The sequence below is a fragment of the Dromiciops gliroides genome, chromosome 3, assembly GCF_019393635.1.
Source record: "Dromiciops gliroides isolate mDroGli1 chromosome 3, mDroGli1.pri, whole genome shotgun sequence".
NCBI lineage: Eukaryota > Metazoa > Chordata > Mammalia > Microbiotheria > Microbiotheriidae > Dromiciops > Dromiciops gliroides.
Genome location: NC_057863.1, coordinates 245,529,056 through 245,545,062, shown reverse-complemented (window position 1 = coordinate 245,545,062; position 16,007 = coordinate 245,529,056). Strand labels below are relative to the sequence as shown.

At 37.4% G+C, this 16,007-nt stretch overlaps 1 protein-coding gene across 1 annotated transcript in view; it reads right to left on the bottom strand.

Moving 5' to 3' along the window:
* The window catches only part of OCA2 (OCA2 melanosomal transmembrane protein), a 621,653-nt gene that overhangs the window by 346,469 nt on the left and 259,177 nt on the right, over positions 1-16,007 (bottom strand). Inside the window, exons 15-16 of the mRNA XM_043996561.1 lie at positions 10,924-11,071; positions 981-1,038 (exon numbers count right to left, since the gene is read on the bottom strand). Of these exons, the coding sequence (XP_043852496.1) occupies positions 981-1,038; positions 10,924-11,071 (206 nt within the window). The remainder of the gene's footprint in view (positions 1-980; positions 1,039-10,923; positions 11,072-16,007) is intronic.

The following is a 16,007-nucleotide window of genomic DNA, read 5'->3' as shown; positions in this document are numbered from 1 at the left end:
GGTTCAAATCCTGGCTCAGTCACTTATTACATGTACTACCTACTCAGGTCACCTAATCTCCATAGTTCTCAGTTTTCTTTTACGTAAAATGAGTGTGTTGGACTAGATGAACTGATGCTCTTTAAATATATGATACTATGCCATGAGATCAGTTTGAGAATTTTGATAGGGGACATAAAGCATGAAAGGACAGAGTGGGAGAAAGAAAAATAAGGAAAAACAGATGAGGACAATCAAAGAGAAACTTTTCCTACTTCATGAATTTAACTAGAACCCAACATGTCCTCAAGAATTTTTAAACTATCAGGTATGATACATAATATATGTTACGTAAAAATGGAATATAACCCACTCCCTTAAAATATATAACAAATTTCTGAGTGAAAAGACCAAAATTGTCAGATATTTAGTTTCTCTTTATCAGGTCACATTAGAATATTATTTCACAAAGGCTCTTTTCTTCCTATCCACATCCCAAAATTGCATTGAATAATGGATACAATTATTGGCTTCCTCTTTCACAATGTTTTAAAAATGAGTTTCTATTCTAAATCAATATTGCCCTTGGCTGCCAGGTCCCTCTACTTGGCATAAACATCAACTATCCATTGTCTAAGAAAGTTTCTAGGCTCTTTAGGCCTTTTCTTGTGACTGGTTTACATTGATTAAACTTTTTCATTTTATTTATTTAGAAAAATTATTTATATACCCAAAGTTCTTCATTATAAAGAAATTTGATCTAAATGTTCATCTTACTGGCTTGGACTCCGGTGTGCTTGTTATATGCCACGTATCAAAATTTATACTGATCTGCCATCCAACATGGAAGACACAAATACTTATCCTTGCCCTCCCCCACCCCAAAAGCAGCATAGTGCTAGACATTTTATTACACTCCTTGGATATATTAAAAATGAATATCCATTTGGATATGCTTGAAGCATTCTTTAAAAATAAGATATAATCTCGTTATTATTTACCTTTTTTTGTAGCTCCTGGATATTTGTCTCCCAGTTTTTATCTTCTTGGGAAATTTGTCTGAAAGAGAAAGTAACACTTATTATGTCTTCTGGTGAGTCAAGTAAAATCTACCTCAATCAACAGAATTTTTAGGACCCTTCCTATAGAATTGGCTAACTCCTAGTCAGTCACCTTTTAAATCTTATCTCCTAACTAGTTAACTTCACTTTTTCTTCCTTTGAAATTTAATTTCATGTCATTTTCAGGCAGAAACATTTGATGTGCAATTCTACTAGTCATTCATTCTCAACATTATTTAACTTTCATTTTATAATGGAATTTTCAAATCTCAGCTAGATTATCACTAAAGTAAAACTCTCATCTTAATGCTCAAGGAACTTTGCTGTTAGCAATAATGGATTTTTGTATTAATGCATCCTGCCTCAAGTGTCTTCAATGGTAGAATCAAAGTGATATCTATGTGCAGGAATAAAAAGTAACTAAGAGAGAGATTTCTTGGTTTTTTCCTTTTGAGGTGGAGAGTTAATCAATGCTATCAAGTCCAAAGCATATTGAAAATGGGCTTTGCCTTGGATAATGAAAAAACTCATTATCCACTGGCTTCTGTCATTAACAAGTATAAGGTCTACCAAAATGCTCTGAACAGAGGAGGTGCCTGATAAGTATTTGTTGAGTTGAATTGAAGACATGAAACATACTAGTTGTGCAATTCTGGGCAAGTCATTTAGCCTCTGTTTGCTTCAGTTTCCTCATCTGTGAAATCCTTACAGGGCTGCTGTGAGGATTAAATGAGATAATATTTGCAATGTGCTTAGTGCAGAGTGCTTACCACATATTAAGCACTATATAAATGTTAGCTATTATAATTAACTGAAATTGACCTCAGTGGTCAAATCTAATCCATATCTGGAAAAAAAAATTATCCCTGCAACATGGCTGCTCATCGGGTCATCAACTCCAACACTTCCAAAAAGCCAGAATACAAAGCTTCCAAAAATAGGCCATTATATTTTTAGGTAGCCCTAATTACTATCTTGGGGCAAGAAGTTTTTCTTTATATAAAGACTAAATTTGTTTATTTCTGAGCAAGTATCAGAAATTTTTCTAGTTCTGTGTTCTACTGTTAAAAGGAATAAATATAATGCCTGTTCCATACGATAGTCCATGAAATATTTAAAGATAGATATCAGGTCACATCTTAATCTTTCCTATTTTAGGTCTTCCTGACTCCAGACCCAGCACCCTATCCATTGTGCTACCTAGCTGCTCTGAATATCGGTGACATCTAAATATCCTCAATTCCTGCAACCAATTTTCGAATGGCTTATAGTTCTGCACTACCCTTGTTTTCCTCCTCTGGATTGTTTCCAATGTAACAACATGATTCCTAAAAATGTACACATAGAATTAAACACAATAGAACTAGAACTAGAACCTAGACCTAAACACAATACTCTAGATATAGCCTAAGCAGGGCAGAGTACAGAGGGACTATTATCTCCCTTTGTTTCACTGGAAGCAGTCCTGGATCACACGGACTTTCTTAATTGCCATATCAAACAGTTGACTTATAGTTGCCATGAAGTCCACTAATACCCTTGATCTTTTTCAAATGAACCACTTTTAGGTCATACCATCCCATACCATACTTGTGGATTTAGGGTTGTAGTTTTTTTTTTAACCTAAGCATAAAATGTTTATACTTATTCCTATTACATTTCATTTTATGCAGTCTGGCTCATTGTTTTAGCCTGATGATATCAAATTCAGAAACAGAAGCCACTAATCCATACTTGAGGATACCTATGGACTTTATAGGATGTAGCCTGAAAAAAATATTATCTATGTTTTATTGTACTTCTATTTATTTAGTTAATACATTTCCCAATTACATTTTTTTTTTTAGTGAGGCAATTGGGGTTAAGTGACTTGCCCAGGGTCACATAGCTAGTAAGTGTCAATCATCTGAGGCCAGATTTGAACTCAGGTACTCCTGACTCCAGGGCCCGTGCTCTATCCACTTCGCCACCTAGCAGCCCTCCCAATTACATTTTAATCTGATTTGGACAGTATCACTGACAGCATGTTTAACACCTCTGTTCTAACATGTCAAGCTCTTTTAAAATCCTAACTCTTTTATATTGTGGGTTAGTGATCTCACTCAGCTTTATGTTTTCTGTTTGTTTGGTTTTTGGTAACGCAATAGGAGTTAAGCGACTTGCCCAAAGTCACACAGCTATTAAGTGTTAAGTGTCTGAGCCTACATCTGAACTCAGGTCCTCCTGAATCCAGGGCTGGTGCTCTATCCACTGCACCACCTAGCTGCCCCAGCTTTATGTCTTCTGTAATTTTGATAAGCATACAATCTATGAATTTTTCCTAATCACTGATGAAAATTAAGTAGCAGAGGACTAAGCAAAAATCTCTGAAATGCTTCCCTGACAATTTTTTAACAGGTTGGTCTCAAACCATCAGTTACTATTTTTCAAATCAGGACATTATTATTATCCCTAATATGTCATGGTTTAGCCCACACCTGTCCATCTTTTCCATAAAAATAGCATGAGTTACCAGGTCAAATAAAATCTAGGTAAGCTATATCCTCAGCATTCCCTGGTTTATCAGCTGAATAACCTATTAAAAGAAATAGGAAATAATATTAGAAATTATGCTGACTCTTTGATTTTTGCTTCTTTTGCTAGATGTTCACTCATCATTCTATGTTCCAACATTTTTCCAGGAACTGAAGGTAAGTTCACTGATCTATAGTTAGCATAATCCATTCTCTTTTATTTGGAAAAACAGAATATTACTCCTCCAATCTTGCAGGACCCTCTCCTATTTGCTATAATTTTTAAAAGACCACTAACAGTTGTTTAGCATTCATGTCAACCAATTCTTTCAGTACCTGAGGACATAATCTGACCAGCTGCTGAGCTCATTAAAATAACTAGGTTCTCTCTTAATATCCCCTTACCCTGTTATCTGTTTTTGTTCTGTTTTCCAATCCAAAGATCATTGTTCTTGGCAGAGAAAATCGGCACAGTATAAGAACTGAGAAACTCTGCCTTTGGTTATCGTTGTCTCATCCACCCAGGACAGGGTCTTGCTCCCTTGAGAGATTCCCTATTCCTCAATATAAGTAAAAAAAAAAACTTTTTTAATGTTTTCTTTGGCTTTCCTCATGAGTACCAGCTCATTCTGAGCTTTTGTGACTCCAGATACTATTTAAACAGGATCATTACATATTTTTGTATTCATCTTCTTTTCCCTGACTTTGTATCTATCTTCCATATGTATCTTTTAAAGTTTAAGTTGGTTCATGAATTTCCTATTCATCCAAATTCATCACTTTGGATTTTTCTTCCTTGGTTTCCTTTTATGCAAAATGAGGAACCAGACTAAATGATCTCTAAGCTCCTTTCCAGCTCCAAAAATTTATGATTTTACATTCCATATAGGAAGAGATCATGAGAATTCACCGGTTCATTAAGACTTTTTTTTTACATGGGTGGTTATTTTTAGCCTATTTGCAAAGCAGAGGTAAACTGCATGTTCATTATAAAAAACTATGTGAGACAAAGCTAAAGTATAGACATTTAAGATAGAATTTCCTCCATTTTATATCTGAAAGGATTTGGAGGTTGTTTTGTATCCCAATTTTGAAAGACTTAGGCTATCAACATCTGGCTATAATAGATGAAGTTTACTGTCCTGCCTGTAACTCAAGCTATATACTCTAAGTAAAATTAGAATGGTCTTTCCTGACCTTACTATAAAAAGAAATGGTGTCCTGTCCTTAGATCTACTTTAAGATTTGTAACATTTTACCTGCAAGACTACTTTATAGTTATCATAAATTTCAGTATGTAAGATTCATGCTTTTATCTCCCAAACTTGAAGCCTAGAAGATGGTTAAACCGAGGGACTCCTTCAGTAAGTCTTTTGCAATTTCCACCTTTCATATTTTGTGCCTGAGATCAGCATTATACTTTTATTTCCAATTTGGTTGTCTTGGTTACAGGCTATCCTAGAAGGTATGCTTTCTACTATTTCTGCATGTAAAATAATTCTTTGTTGCTCTGGGGCCAACACACACACACACACACACACACACACACACACATACACAAATCCATCTGCGTTGTCCTAGATGAATTTTCTATTTCACCCTACATCCAAGGTCCCAGATTAAGTTCATATCCTTTAGAATGCTTCTTCCATCTGTTATTTCCAAAACCAAGACAAGTGGGAGTTATTCCAGTCAACAGAACTATTTAGAATTAACTGTTACTTCCCAACTTGGATTCAATATGCTAGTACCAGGAGAATTTAGCATAGTATATGCATTCTTTTGACCTGCCTTTTAAAAAAAATTAAACTACTAGAGCTTAAAAATTTAAACGGCATCTGTAATACGGTTAAGTCAGCGAATCCTGATCCCAGTTTTACAGCAACATTCTTATTTCTCTCAAAGAATTCTCGGGGAAAAAATAAATAAATCTTCCACACTTCATTGAAGACCTATTCTAATAATCACGGTGATATAGCTCTATTTTTGGGTTCTTGAAGGCTGTGACAACATAGTAGACCCTTTGTGACAACATAGTAGACCCTTTGTCAGTTCCTACCAAGCTGGAAAAGTACAGGCCTGGTAAGAGGCTATATATCTGTTATCCATAGTTCAGGCTAGCTAACTTCATGATTTGATAGCTTTCTTTGGCTACTAAAGCATGTCTCAGTGAATGGAGTAGTAAAAGGATTTCACATTAATGAAATCTTTGGACATACTAATATAAGATTTAAAAAAAATAAACCATGGGGGGCAGCTAGGTGGTGCAGTGGATAGAGCACTGGCCCTGGATTCAGGAGGACTTGAGTTCAAATCTAGCCTCAGACCCTTGACACTTACTAGCTGTGTGACCCTGAGCAAGTCACTTAACCCCAATTGCCTCACCAAAAATAAATAAATAAATAAACAAACCACGGAATGCCAAACATTTGCTGAAGGAGACAGAGATAAAGAGGAAAGGTAAAGGAAAAAAATAAGACATAAAAACAAATAGCTACAATATAAATATGGCACAGAATTGTGTCTGGGGACTTAATGAGTTCATCTGCTCTACCTCTGCTATGATATATCTCTGAAAAGGTTTAGGAGAAACAATATCTGAAGGGGACTTCCCAGGAGCCAGCACAAGATACACAAATATCTCTGGACATTTTCAAGGTGAAAATAAGACACAGCATGGCAACAATGGGGATGGTCTTTCTCCTTCCATCCCTTAGCTAATGCCCTGACCAAGAAATTGAAGACTCCTCTGGCAAGAGAAGTCAGCAGGCCTGAGCAATGCAAATGTACTTCTGGTAAGGGCAGCAGAAGTAGCTGGCTCCTGGACAGTCAACCTCATGTGTGCATACAGGGCAAGCAGGGCAGCGGGGGAGTCTTTTTTAGTCACTGGAGTCAAGAAGAATCCCAGCCTTATACAGATACAGACCATACTAAGTAACTGAGTCCTTCCCCTCCCAGAGACTAGTGGGAGTCTACAAGTTTTGAACATACATGTCCCAAGGAATCTCAGGGTCACCTACTACTTGGAGAAGGTGACTGGAGACATAAAAATTACCTGGAGGTATTGGTGTGCCTGAATAATTTTATTGTCTTTCCAAAGACTGTGTAAGAGCATGAAGGGCTTATTAAAGTGATAGATCAGCTGGAAGATGCTAATCTTAAGCTGTCAGTTTGCAAATGTCATGATGATGATGATGAAGATTTTATGCAACTCTTTAAACTCTTTGCAAAGCACTTTATATATTTCAACCCATGTGTTTAGCAGTCTCCATCACATAGTGCCTCAATAGGGAGGCAGTGCACAATTTGGCTACAGCACAGCCTGTGTGGAAGGAAGTAGAGTAAGAAATAAAGTAGCCTCCCCTACTCATTAAATGAAGATGCCTCAAGAAGCTTAAAAAAGGGGGGGAAATCTTGTCACCTTGGCAATTAAGACCAGCAATAAGGACCCAAAGTTCCTTTGCCCAATGGTGTAATGGTAGGAAATTTGAATATCGACTAGCAATTTCTCCTGCATGACCTCCAGTCCCTAGCCCTGAGCCACACCTCAAGTTTGAGATCTTCTGGCTCCTGTCCCCAACTCCTAATCTTTCTCCACTCAGACAAAAAAACCATATAAAAACCTCCCCCACTCTTTACCCATGTTGAACACTTTCAGTCACTATCTAGGACACCAGCAGATTGGGATCCATTCTGTGTCTATTCTCTCTAATTCCTCTTATATTGTGTGAATATCCTTCCTCCTCACAACTGTGACTCAGACCTTGCTTCCTGAACTTTCTATCTATCTAATCCAGCCTTTTGCTTAGTTTTGGCCTTGTCTGGAGGTGCTGCACCTTCCAGCCATACTAACTCCTGTCTAAGAAGTATAAATCAGCTCCCAGGGTTGCAACTAGAGATTGAGTAGTTTCAGATATTTCCCAATTTTTTTAACTTAAGGAATCTAAAGGGCAAAGGCTAACTTGGGAAATGAACCTTACTAATAGGGCATCCATCCTCCCAACACCAAAACTGTGACACATAATTGGAATATTGTCACCTTTCCCCTAACTAGACTTGGGTATTCCAAACCTCCACGAGTCTATAAAAACAGGCAGGAAAGATAGAATGGGGCCAGGTTGTGAGGGTCTTTAAATGATAAACAGAGGAATTTATATTTGATTCTAGAGGTAATTGGGAACCATTAGAGACCATTTAGAGGGATGAGGTAACATGGTCAGAACTCAACTTAAGGAAAATCCTTTAGGCAGCAGTATACAGGATAGATTTGAAAGGAGAAAAAATAGTAACAAAGATAACAGTTAGGAGACTATTGCAACAGTTCAGGTTAGAAATGAAGAGAACTTAAATTACTCATTACTGTCTGTGTGAGCACAGAGAAGAACAGATGTGAGAGACTTTGTGGTAATAGAATCTACAGGTCTCGGCAACTCATTAGGTATGTGAGGTGAGGGATGGTGAAAAGTCAAGGATGATTTTGAGGTCTGAGGTTCAAACATAGTTGACTGAAAAGATGGTAGTGTCCCAGACACAAATAAGGAAATTTAAAAAGGAATATTTTGAATGAAGTACAAAGGGCAATGCTTTGTATTTCATTCAAAACCTATTCAAAAACTCAATTGAAACTCATTTAAAACTTTCTCTTTCCCTCCCCCTCTCCCTCCCTCCCTCTCTCTCCCTCCCTCCCTCCCTCCCCCCCCCCCTCTCTCTCTCTCTCTCACACACACACACACACACACACACACACACACACACACACACACACACACCCTCCTATGTATGTAATGCTTCTGGGGTGATTTGCATACATGGACCCTTGGAATGACCTAGAGCATGTAGATAGCTCAAAGGAATTTCTTACCACAACCCAAAGGGCAGACTAAGTTCAGGTAGCAAAAAATCCTGAGGCAGAAATAAAGGAGTTCAAAAGACAGGCTTAAACTAAGCCTGGGGGCTGCTCCTGGCTTTTGCTGGTTGGCTAGGTACAGCTGTGTGTCTTATAAACCAAACAGCTGAAATGCCATCTGGAACAATGACTAAAAAAGCAAAGACTTTGTATTTTAGTTGCAACTCAGCAGCTGGACCAAAAGGACCAAAAGATGGCAGCAGAGAGCAACAGAGAACTTGGAGAGAGCAGCCCAGTCTAACAGTACTGGCAAATTGCAAGGCTGTTAGGGGTAGGGATAGTACCCAGAGAAAATAGCCCACCAAGTCAATTTTCTGAGGTTGCAGCATAGGAACCAAACACTTAATGACCTCCCTAGAGCAGCAAATTAGTAATTGTGTGAGGGTGCAGCAACATTAAAGAATACTGGCACCCAGGAATGAGTCAACCTAGCTATATGTGATTTCTACATGCGTGCCCTCTCCAACATTTGTATGTGACCTCTTCCAAATAAGTTCCCCCCATGTATTCTCTCTTGCCTGTGGTAGGAGTATCTATGACAGAACATATCAAGATACACTGTATTGGGGTGGGGATGCTTTTTGCTATTTATTTTGTTGTGCTATGTACATAAATGTCTTTTGCTTGAAATAAATGTGTTCTCTGATTGGTGTAATAAAAAAAAAGGCGGATGGAACTTGTGAACCATGGCTTGAAGTGTGCCCTAACCCTGAGGTAGCTTTCTAGGGTCTATCTATAATTATGGAGGACTTAGGCTATGTGTACATAGTAGAGAAGCAAAGTGTTATGTGGTAGAAGTTAGATGTTCTCTAAACCCTAGCTTCTTCTTTTTTTTTTTTTTAGAATAGAATTTTATTTTCCAAAATATATGTAAAAACAAATTTTAACATCAATTAAAAAAAATGTTCCAACTTCTCTTCCTCTATTCCCACCCCCACCCACTAGAACTCAAGCATTTCAAAATAAATTATACATGAGTAGTCATGGAAAACATTCCCACATTAGCTAGGTTGTGAGGAAAAAACAGTCAAAAAACTCCCAAAACTTCAGACTGAGGAATTGTCAAAGAGAAAAAAACATTTTTTTAAAAAATGTGTTTCCAGGGGCAGCTAGGTGGCGCAGCGGACAGAGCACCGGCCCTGGAACCAGGAGCACCCGAGCCCAAATCCAGCCCCACACACCCAACACCCACCAGCCACTTGACCTCAGGCAAGCCACCCAACCCCAATTGCCTCACCAAAAAAGAAAAAAAATGTGTTTCCAACTATTTCAGATACTATCACTTCTTTCTCTGTAGATGGGTTGCCATTTTCATAGTCCTTCAGGGTTATATTGGACCATTGCCTTGCTGAAAATAACCACATGCTTCCCAGCAGATCATTTTACACTATTGCTGTTATTTTGTATACAGTGCATTTCACTCTGCTTCAGTTCATGTAGGTCTTTCCAGGTTGTTCTAATAGTATCCTGTTCATCATACCCTAAATAATGTACCTTAAACTTGACAAAGAATTTTCTTCGTATTAGCCCAGCAAAGTCATCATAACTATTTCCCTCCATCCTATTCCCTTCCCATGATATTTACTCTATTTTCCATCTTCTTTTAAACTATTCCTCCTCAAAAGTATTTTACTTCTGACTGTCCCCTCCCCTACTCTGCACTCCCTTTTTTTCCACCCTTCCTTCCTTATCCTCTTCCCCTCATACTTTCCTGTAAGGTTAAATAGATTACTCCTCCCAACTGGGTGTGAATGTTATTCCCTCCATGAGCCAACTCTGATGAGTTTAAGGTCTTTGAGCTAATTCTATGTTCCAAATTTTCTTCCTCCCTCTCTCCTCAACCCTCTCTGGGCAGCTAGATGGCGCAGTGGTTAAAGCGCTGGCCCTGGATTCAGGAGTACCCGAGTTCAAATCCAGCCTCAGACACTTAACACTTACTAGCTGTGTGACCCTGGGCAAGTCACTTAACCCCCATTGCCCCGCAAAAAAAAAAAAAAAAAAAAAAAAAAAAAAGGTTAAACCCTAGCTTCTTAAACTGTGGTTTGAGACCCCATATGGGGTCATATAACTGAATGTGGGGGTTGTGAAAAATTTGGCAACAGTAAAAGGTTACATATACCTATTTTATATACCAATACACCCTGGGTCATGGAAAAAGTTCTTGGGCAAAAAGGGGTCATGAGTAGAAAAAGTTTAAGAAGCCCTGCTCTAAACCTTCTAACTCAAATTCTAAGTTTTGGTGTTGGGATTCTTTACATTAGACAGTGATATCAAGAGGGCTTTGTTTTGTTTTTGCTCTTTACAGTATCTCGACATTCATTATAGAGATCGAGGTCACATCTCAAAAGAAATCCTGATGGCCACCTAATGGTGTAATTCCAATGGGGCTCAAGTAGCTTTAATATCCGGAGAAGAAACAATCACAAAGGTTCCAAGTCTTGTGACCATGATTGGCCTACTTTACCTTTGGAATGTTTTGAGCTTCTTCTTGAGCAAAAACTCCAGAGTTAAAACCTTCTGCATGAGGAGGCATTTCACTGCTGTCTCTTCCCGACTAGCAGGATTAATGCGTTGTGCGGTTAACTTCCACACATGGATTTCATGTTTCAATTCTAAAAAGAGATGGAAGCACAGTAATATTGAGTCACATGTTAAAAACTGACATGGGCCTTAGGATAAATCAGAAGAATTTTCTCCTGTGAGAAGCAAAATGAAAGATGACCAAATAACAGGATAGATATATGGAAGAATCAAGGGACTATTAAAGTTTAGATTGACCACTAGATATCAGGACAGACACACCTAAGAAGTAAGGGGAGATAAAATTCTATAGCAGCAAAGTCAATTAGGGGTGGCTACCACCTGACCAGAGCTAGGAGACAGAGATAACCCCAAAGGTGAGGACAATTATTATTTTTTAAAATCACAATCAACTCTCAGGAATATGACAAGCATCCAGTCTTTTGCTACCCCACCCCAAAAAGGAACTTTCCATTTTCAAATGGACACTCCATCTATGTTCTATAAAAGCTTTTGCCTTCCTTCTGTTCTGGGAGGAGAATGTTTCTAAGCTCTCCTCCCTTTTAGGAGAAGCACCAAATTAAAAAACATTTTAATTCTAATTGAACTGAATGCAAGAGTGTAATTCTTTATTGAGGAATACTTAAGGATCCCTACCTTTTCCCCTGTGAAAAAACAGATCACCTGGCAGGGTGAAGTCTGCAAAATACAAACACTTAAACAGCATATTGACCTAAAAAGCCACCTGGCTAATAACAGACCAAACAAACCACATGAAATATAAAATAAATTAAAGAAAACAAAGTGAAAATCAGCTCTTCCTGAAAGTCCACATTTCTCATTTTACTGTTTTCCCTACAGCAAACAATAAGTTTTTTTTAATAACCTTAATGAAGTAATGCAATTGAAAATATACAGCTAAGGGTGAAATTGCACTTTGATAGACTCAATAAACAGTAGTCTTGGAGTTTTGTTTTGCTTGTTTTCTTTTTCTCCTCGTAGTGAACACTTTGCCGAATCATACTCATAAAAGCCTGCTTTTAACCAGGGTCTTTAATTTTCTTGTTTGAGACATTCCATGGGATCTTACCCTTGAGGAGTTCCAGAAGTGGAACTGATGGCTTATTAGGGGCAAGGCATCTCATTGAGGTTCCTCAGTGACAACCTTTTAATATGACTTTTGGTAGCAGGCAGGTTATAAGAAACCCAGTTCACTCAACTATGGATATTTCAGCAACTCACTTTCTCCCCTCCCTTCCACTGCTACATGCCACTTATCTCAAAATCATTTTAAAGGGGAAAGGGGTTTTAATTGAAAGGCTACTGAAGGCAGGCTAATATTGGTGAAATGTTAAAATTAGCATAAGGTTACTCAAGTCAAGCTGTAAGTGTACTCTGTTCTCCACAGTACATTCCAGATGACATTGATGAACTATGAGGGGAAAAACTATAAATAAAATTTTTCTATGTGCAATTTTCTTCTTATGGGCTTAAAATGTTTCATTGAAATGGAAGTTTCCCTTCAGCTGACCTTTTATTGTGCTAGGCAAATGCCCCACAATGTGCATTAAAAGAGAAATAATACAATTACTCCTTCCTATTCTACCTTCCATCCCTCATTCTCTCAAGGGAAAAAGAGTTCTCCTTCCTCAAATCCCTCTTATTGCTTTGCCTGGACCTATTCTTTGTATTTATGTTGCCCTGTTTTACCAAATGATTTGAATACTTGTCATTGTCCTAATGAGATTGGGAACTCCTTGAGGACAAGAACTGTATGATATCTCCCTTTGCATTCACATTGTGATAGCAATTTTCCATTTTAGATTTCCTTTAATTAATTTTTATTATTTGGAGAAAATGGCAGGGCCATTTCTCCTAGTTAGGAGGTTACTGAGCTGGCTGAAACCTGTCCCTGGGGATGTGAAAATTTATTTAAGACCACAAACATTCTTCATATAAGAAGTCAAAAAGGGAGTCAAGGTTTCCTCAAGTAATTCAACTTACCATTTTGGAGAAAAATTCTCCTGACACCAACTCTGTCAGTATATAAATCTCTCACAATCAGCCCATTGTGGGCCCTCTAAATGTAGTTTATTTGTAACCTGACTTAATTTACCAATGGCACCTAATTAACTAGGTTTTTTTTTTCCCTAAGGGGATATATGATATTAGAATTCTATTTAACTAAGATTATTCAGCTTTTATGACATTGAAGGAAGCCTGGGATTATGAATCCATCTTTTTTTCTTTAATTATTATGGCAAGCCTTGTTAGAATCCTAATCTTGGTTTGGGGTTATTTTTCTATCACCTGAGCATTAAGCATTATAAACTTTATAGTTTTTATTAAACATTCAGAATTTGCACATTGGTTTTTAATGAAAATTATATTTCATTTTTTAAACTTTAAAATTACTGATATTTAGTTGGATTAGAACAACTTTAAGGTCTAACCCATCACTAATAGTCAATGGTTCTGATATTTAACTACATGTTTTCCCCCTTCAGATAGCAAATTTACAAAATCTTTGAAACTTAGATAATCAAATATTTTTTAAAAATTTAAATTAAAATATAGATTTATATTTTGGTGACTTATTAATGAAAAATCTTGGATTTAATTCAAAACCTTCTCCATAAAAGGAGACTTTTTTTTCTATTGAGAAGCTCCATACCTAATTAAATAAGTGATTAGGATATGTTGATGAAAGAAAAGATTAACACAGTAGGCCTCCCAAATTTCATACAAGTAATGTTCTATTAAAAACAAGAATCATGCAAAGATATGGTTGCTGAAAGACTCCAGTTATATCTCAGAAGATCTAAGCATTTCATTGGATGCTTTTAATTTGGCTACATAAAGGATTTATCATAAAAAGCCCAGGGAATAGCAAAAATTGTCCAACCTTCATTTAAAGAAATAGAAGTGAAGCAATGGATTCCATTTCTTTTAAGGAGCTAACTAGAACCAAACACACTTAAGAAAGAATACATCTAAGCCCTATCCTTACTAACATGCCATGAAAGGACAGGATATGTCTATCTTTTGAAGGCCTGCCCCTATTAGCACCCATAAAGGAGAAGGTCAGAAGAGCAGGTTCTAGGAAACATGGAAAATTGTCTTCATTATTTATGTCCTCCTTTTATACCCTTCATTCATTGTTCCTATGTATGTCCACTCTCCCAACTGGAGATGTACATTTGTATATAAGGAGGTAGAAGGCATAGTGGAGAGAGTGCCAGATCTGGAGTTTTAAAAGACCTGAATTCAAATACTACTTCCTACTTTCTAGCTGTATGACCTTAGAAAAGTCACTTAACCTCCCTCTGCCTCAATTCCTCATTTGTAAAATGGAATAACAATAGTACCTACCTCATAGGATTCTGAAGATCAAATCCAATGAAATAATATATGTCAATTGCTTTTCAAACCTTAAAACCCAATACAGGGAAGCTAGGTGGCACAGTGGATAAAGCACCAGCCCTGGATTCAGGAGGACCTGAGTTCAAATCTGCCCTCAGACACTTCACACTTACTAGCTGTGTGACCCTGGGCAAGTCACTTAACCCTCATTGTCCCGCAAAAACAAACAATACAAATGTTGTTTATTATTATTTATAGTACAATGTGCCCTAGGTTTATGGAAGACCTGCTCCATTGATTGGTACTTCTCTCATTAAATGCCCTGACATGAACGTTTTTGTATCCTCTAACTAGAGAAAAAAGCAAACAAATGGGGGGGAGGGGAGGATTAGTGGGTGGATATAGAAATGCAGAGTAACATTTAACCTGGGGTAGCTATCCAGGGGCTATGGGAGGGAGGGTGCCCCTAGGTGTTTCATATGTAAAGCACATTACAAATTTTAGAGGGTTATGTAAATGCCAGCTATTAATGGTCCTCTTCTCCCAATGCACTATTTCCCTTGGCAAATTATTACATTTGCACAGATTTACCTGTCACTTCTAAGCAGATGACTCTTAGATCTCTATCCCTAGCCCTGACTTTTCTTTCAGACTCCAAATCCATATATCCAACTGGCTATAAGACATTTCACCTAAATATGTTACCAGCAGCACAAATTCAACACAGTCAAACCTGAGCTTACTTTCTTTCCATGAAACATTTTCTTCATTCTGACTTCATTATTTCATCATTCTACTCAGTCTTCTGTGTTTGAAAACTTCCGGTCATGTTTGACTCTTTTCTTCCTCCCACTTCGCTTGTCCAATTAATTAGTGAATCCTGTTGATTGTTCATCTAACTTTTCTCTCACCTTTTAATATTTATCTAAAATATTCTGCCTCCGAAATACCTGGCTGAGCCCATTGCTGCTAACCTTGTTCACACCCTCATTACAACTGACTGACCTGTTTCATTCTACCCTTTATCCTGCTGTCAGACTTTTCTTCCATATATAGGTATGGTCAAGTACCTATTGTACTTAAAAATCTTCAGTGGATCTCTATGATCTTTCAAGAACTGAACTCCTCTCTCAAGCATTTAAGACCCTTTAATAAGCTAGTATCATCCTTTCTTGCCTCCTTTATATATTATTATTCCCTTATTATTTATGTTCCCTTATTATTATAGAATATAGCTAATGTTCTAGTCAAATGAGATTACTCTATCAAATCTGCCCTGTGCTTTTATGCCTCTGCTTTCAAGCTCTTCCCTATTCCTGGAATGTCCTGCTTCTTATTCTATTGAATTCTTACTTGTACTTAAAAGCCCAATAAAGCTTCTACCTCAATGAAGCCTTCCTTAATGTCTCTAAGCAGTTATGAACTTTTCCCTCTGGAACTCATATAGGATTGTGTTTTGTTACTTCCTCATGCATTTATCAAGTATCCTTTTGTAAAAAATAAATTAAAATAATTCTAAAGCATCCTTTTATAATATTCATTTATGGGTCACATCTCCTAGCAAAATTGTAGGTACTATCAAGACCGGGACCCTTTGTCATCTGACCTTTGTTCTCCCTAATACCTAGGATGATTCTCTGCATAATATATACACCTGATATATGC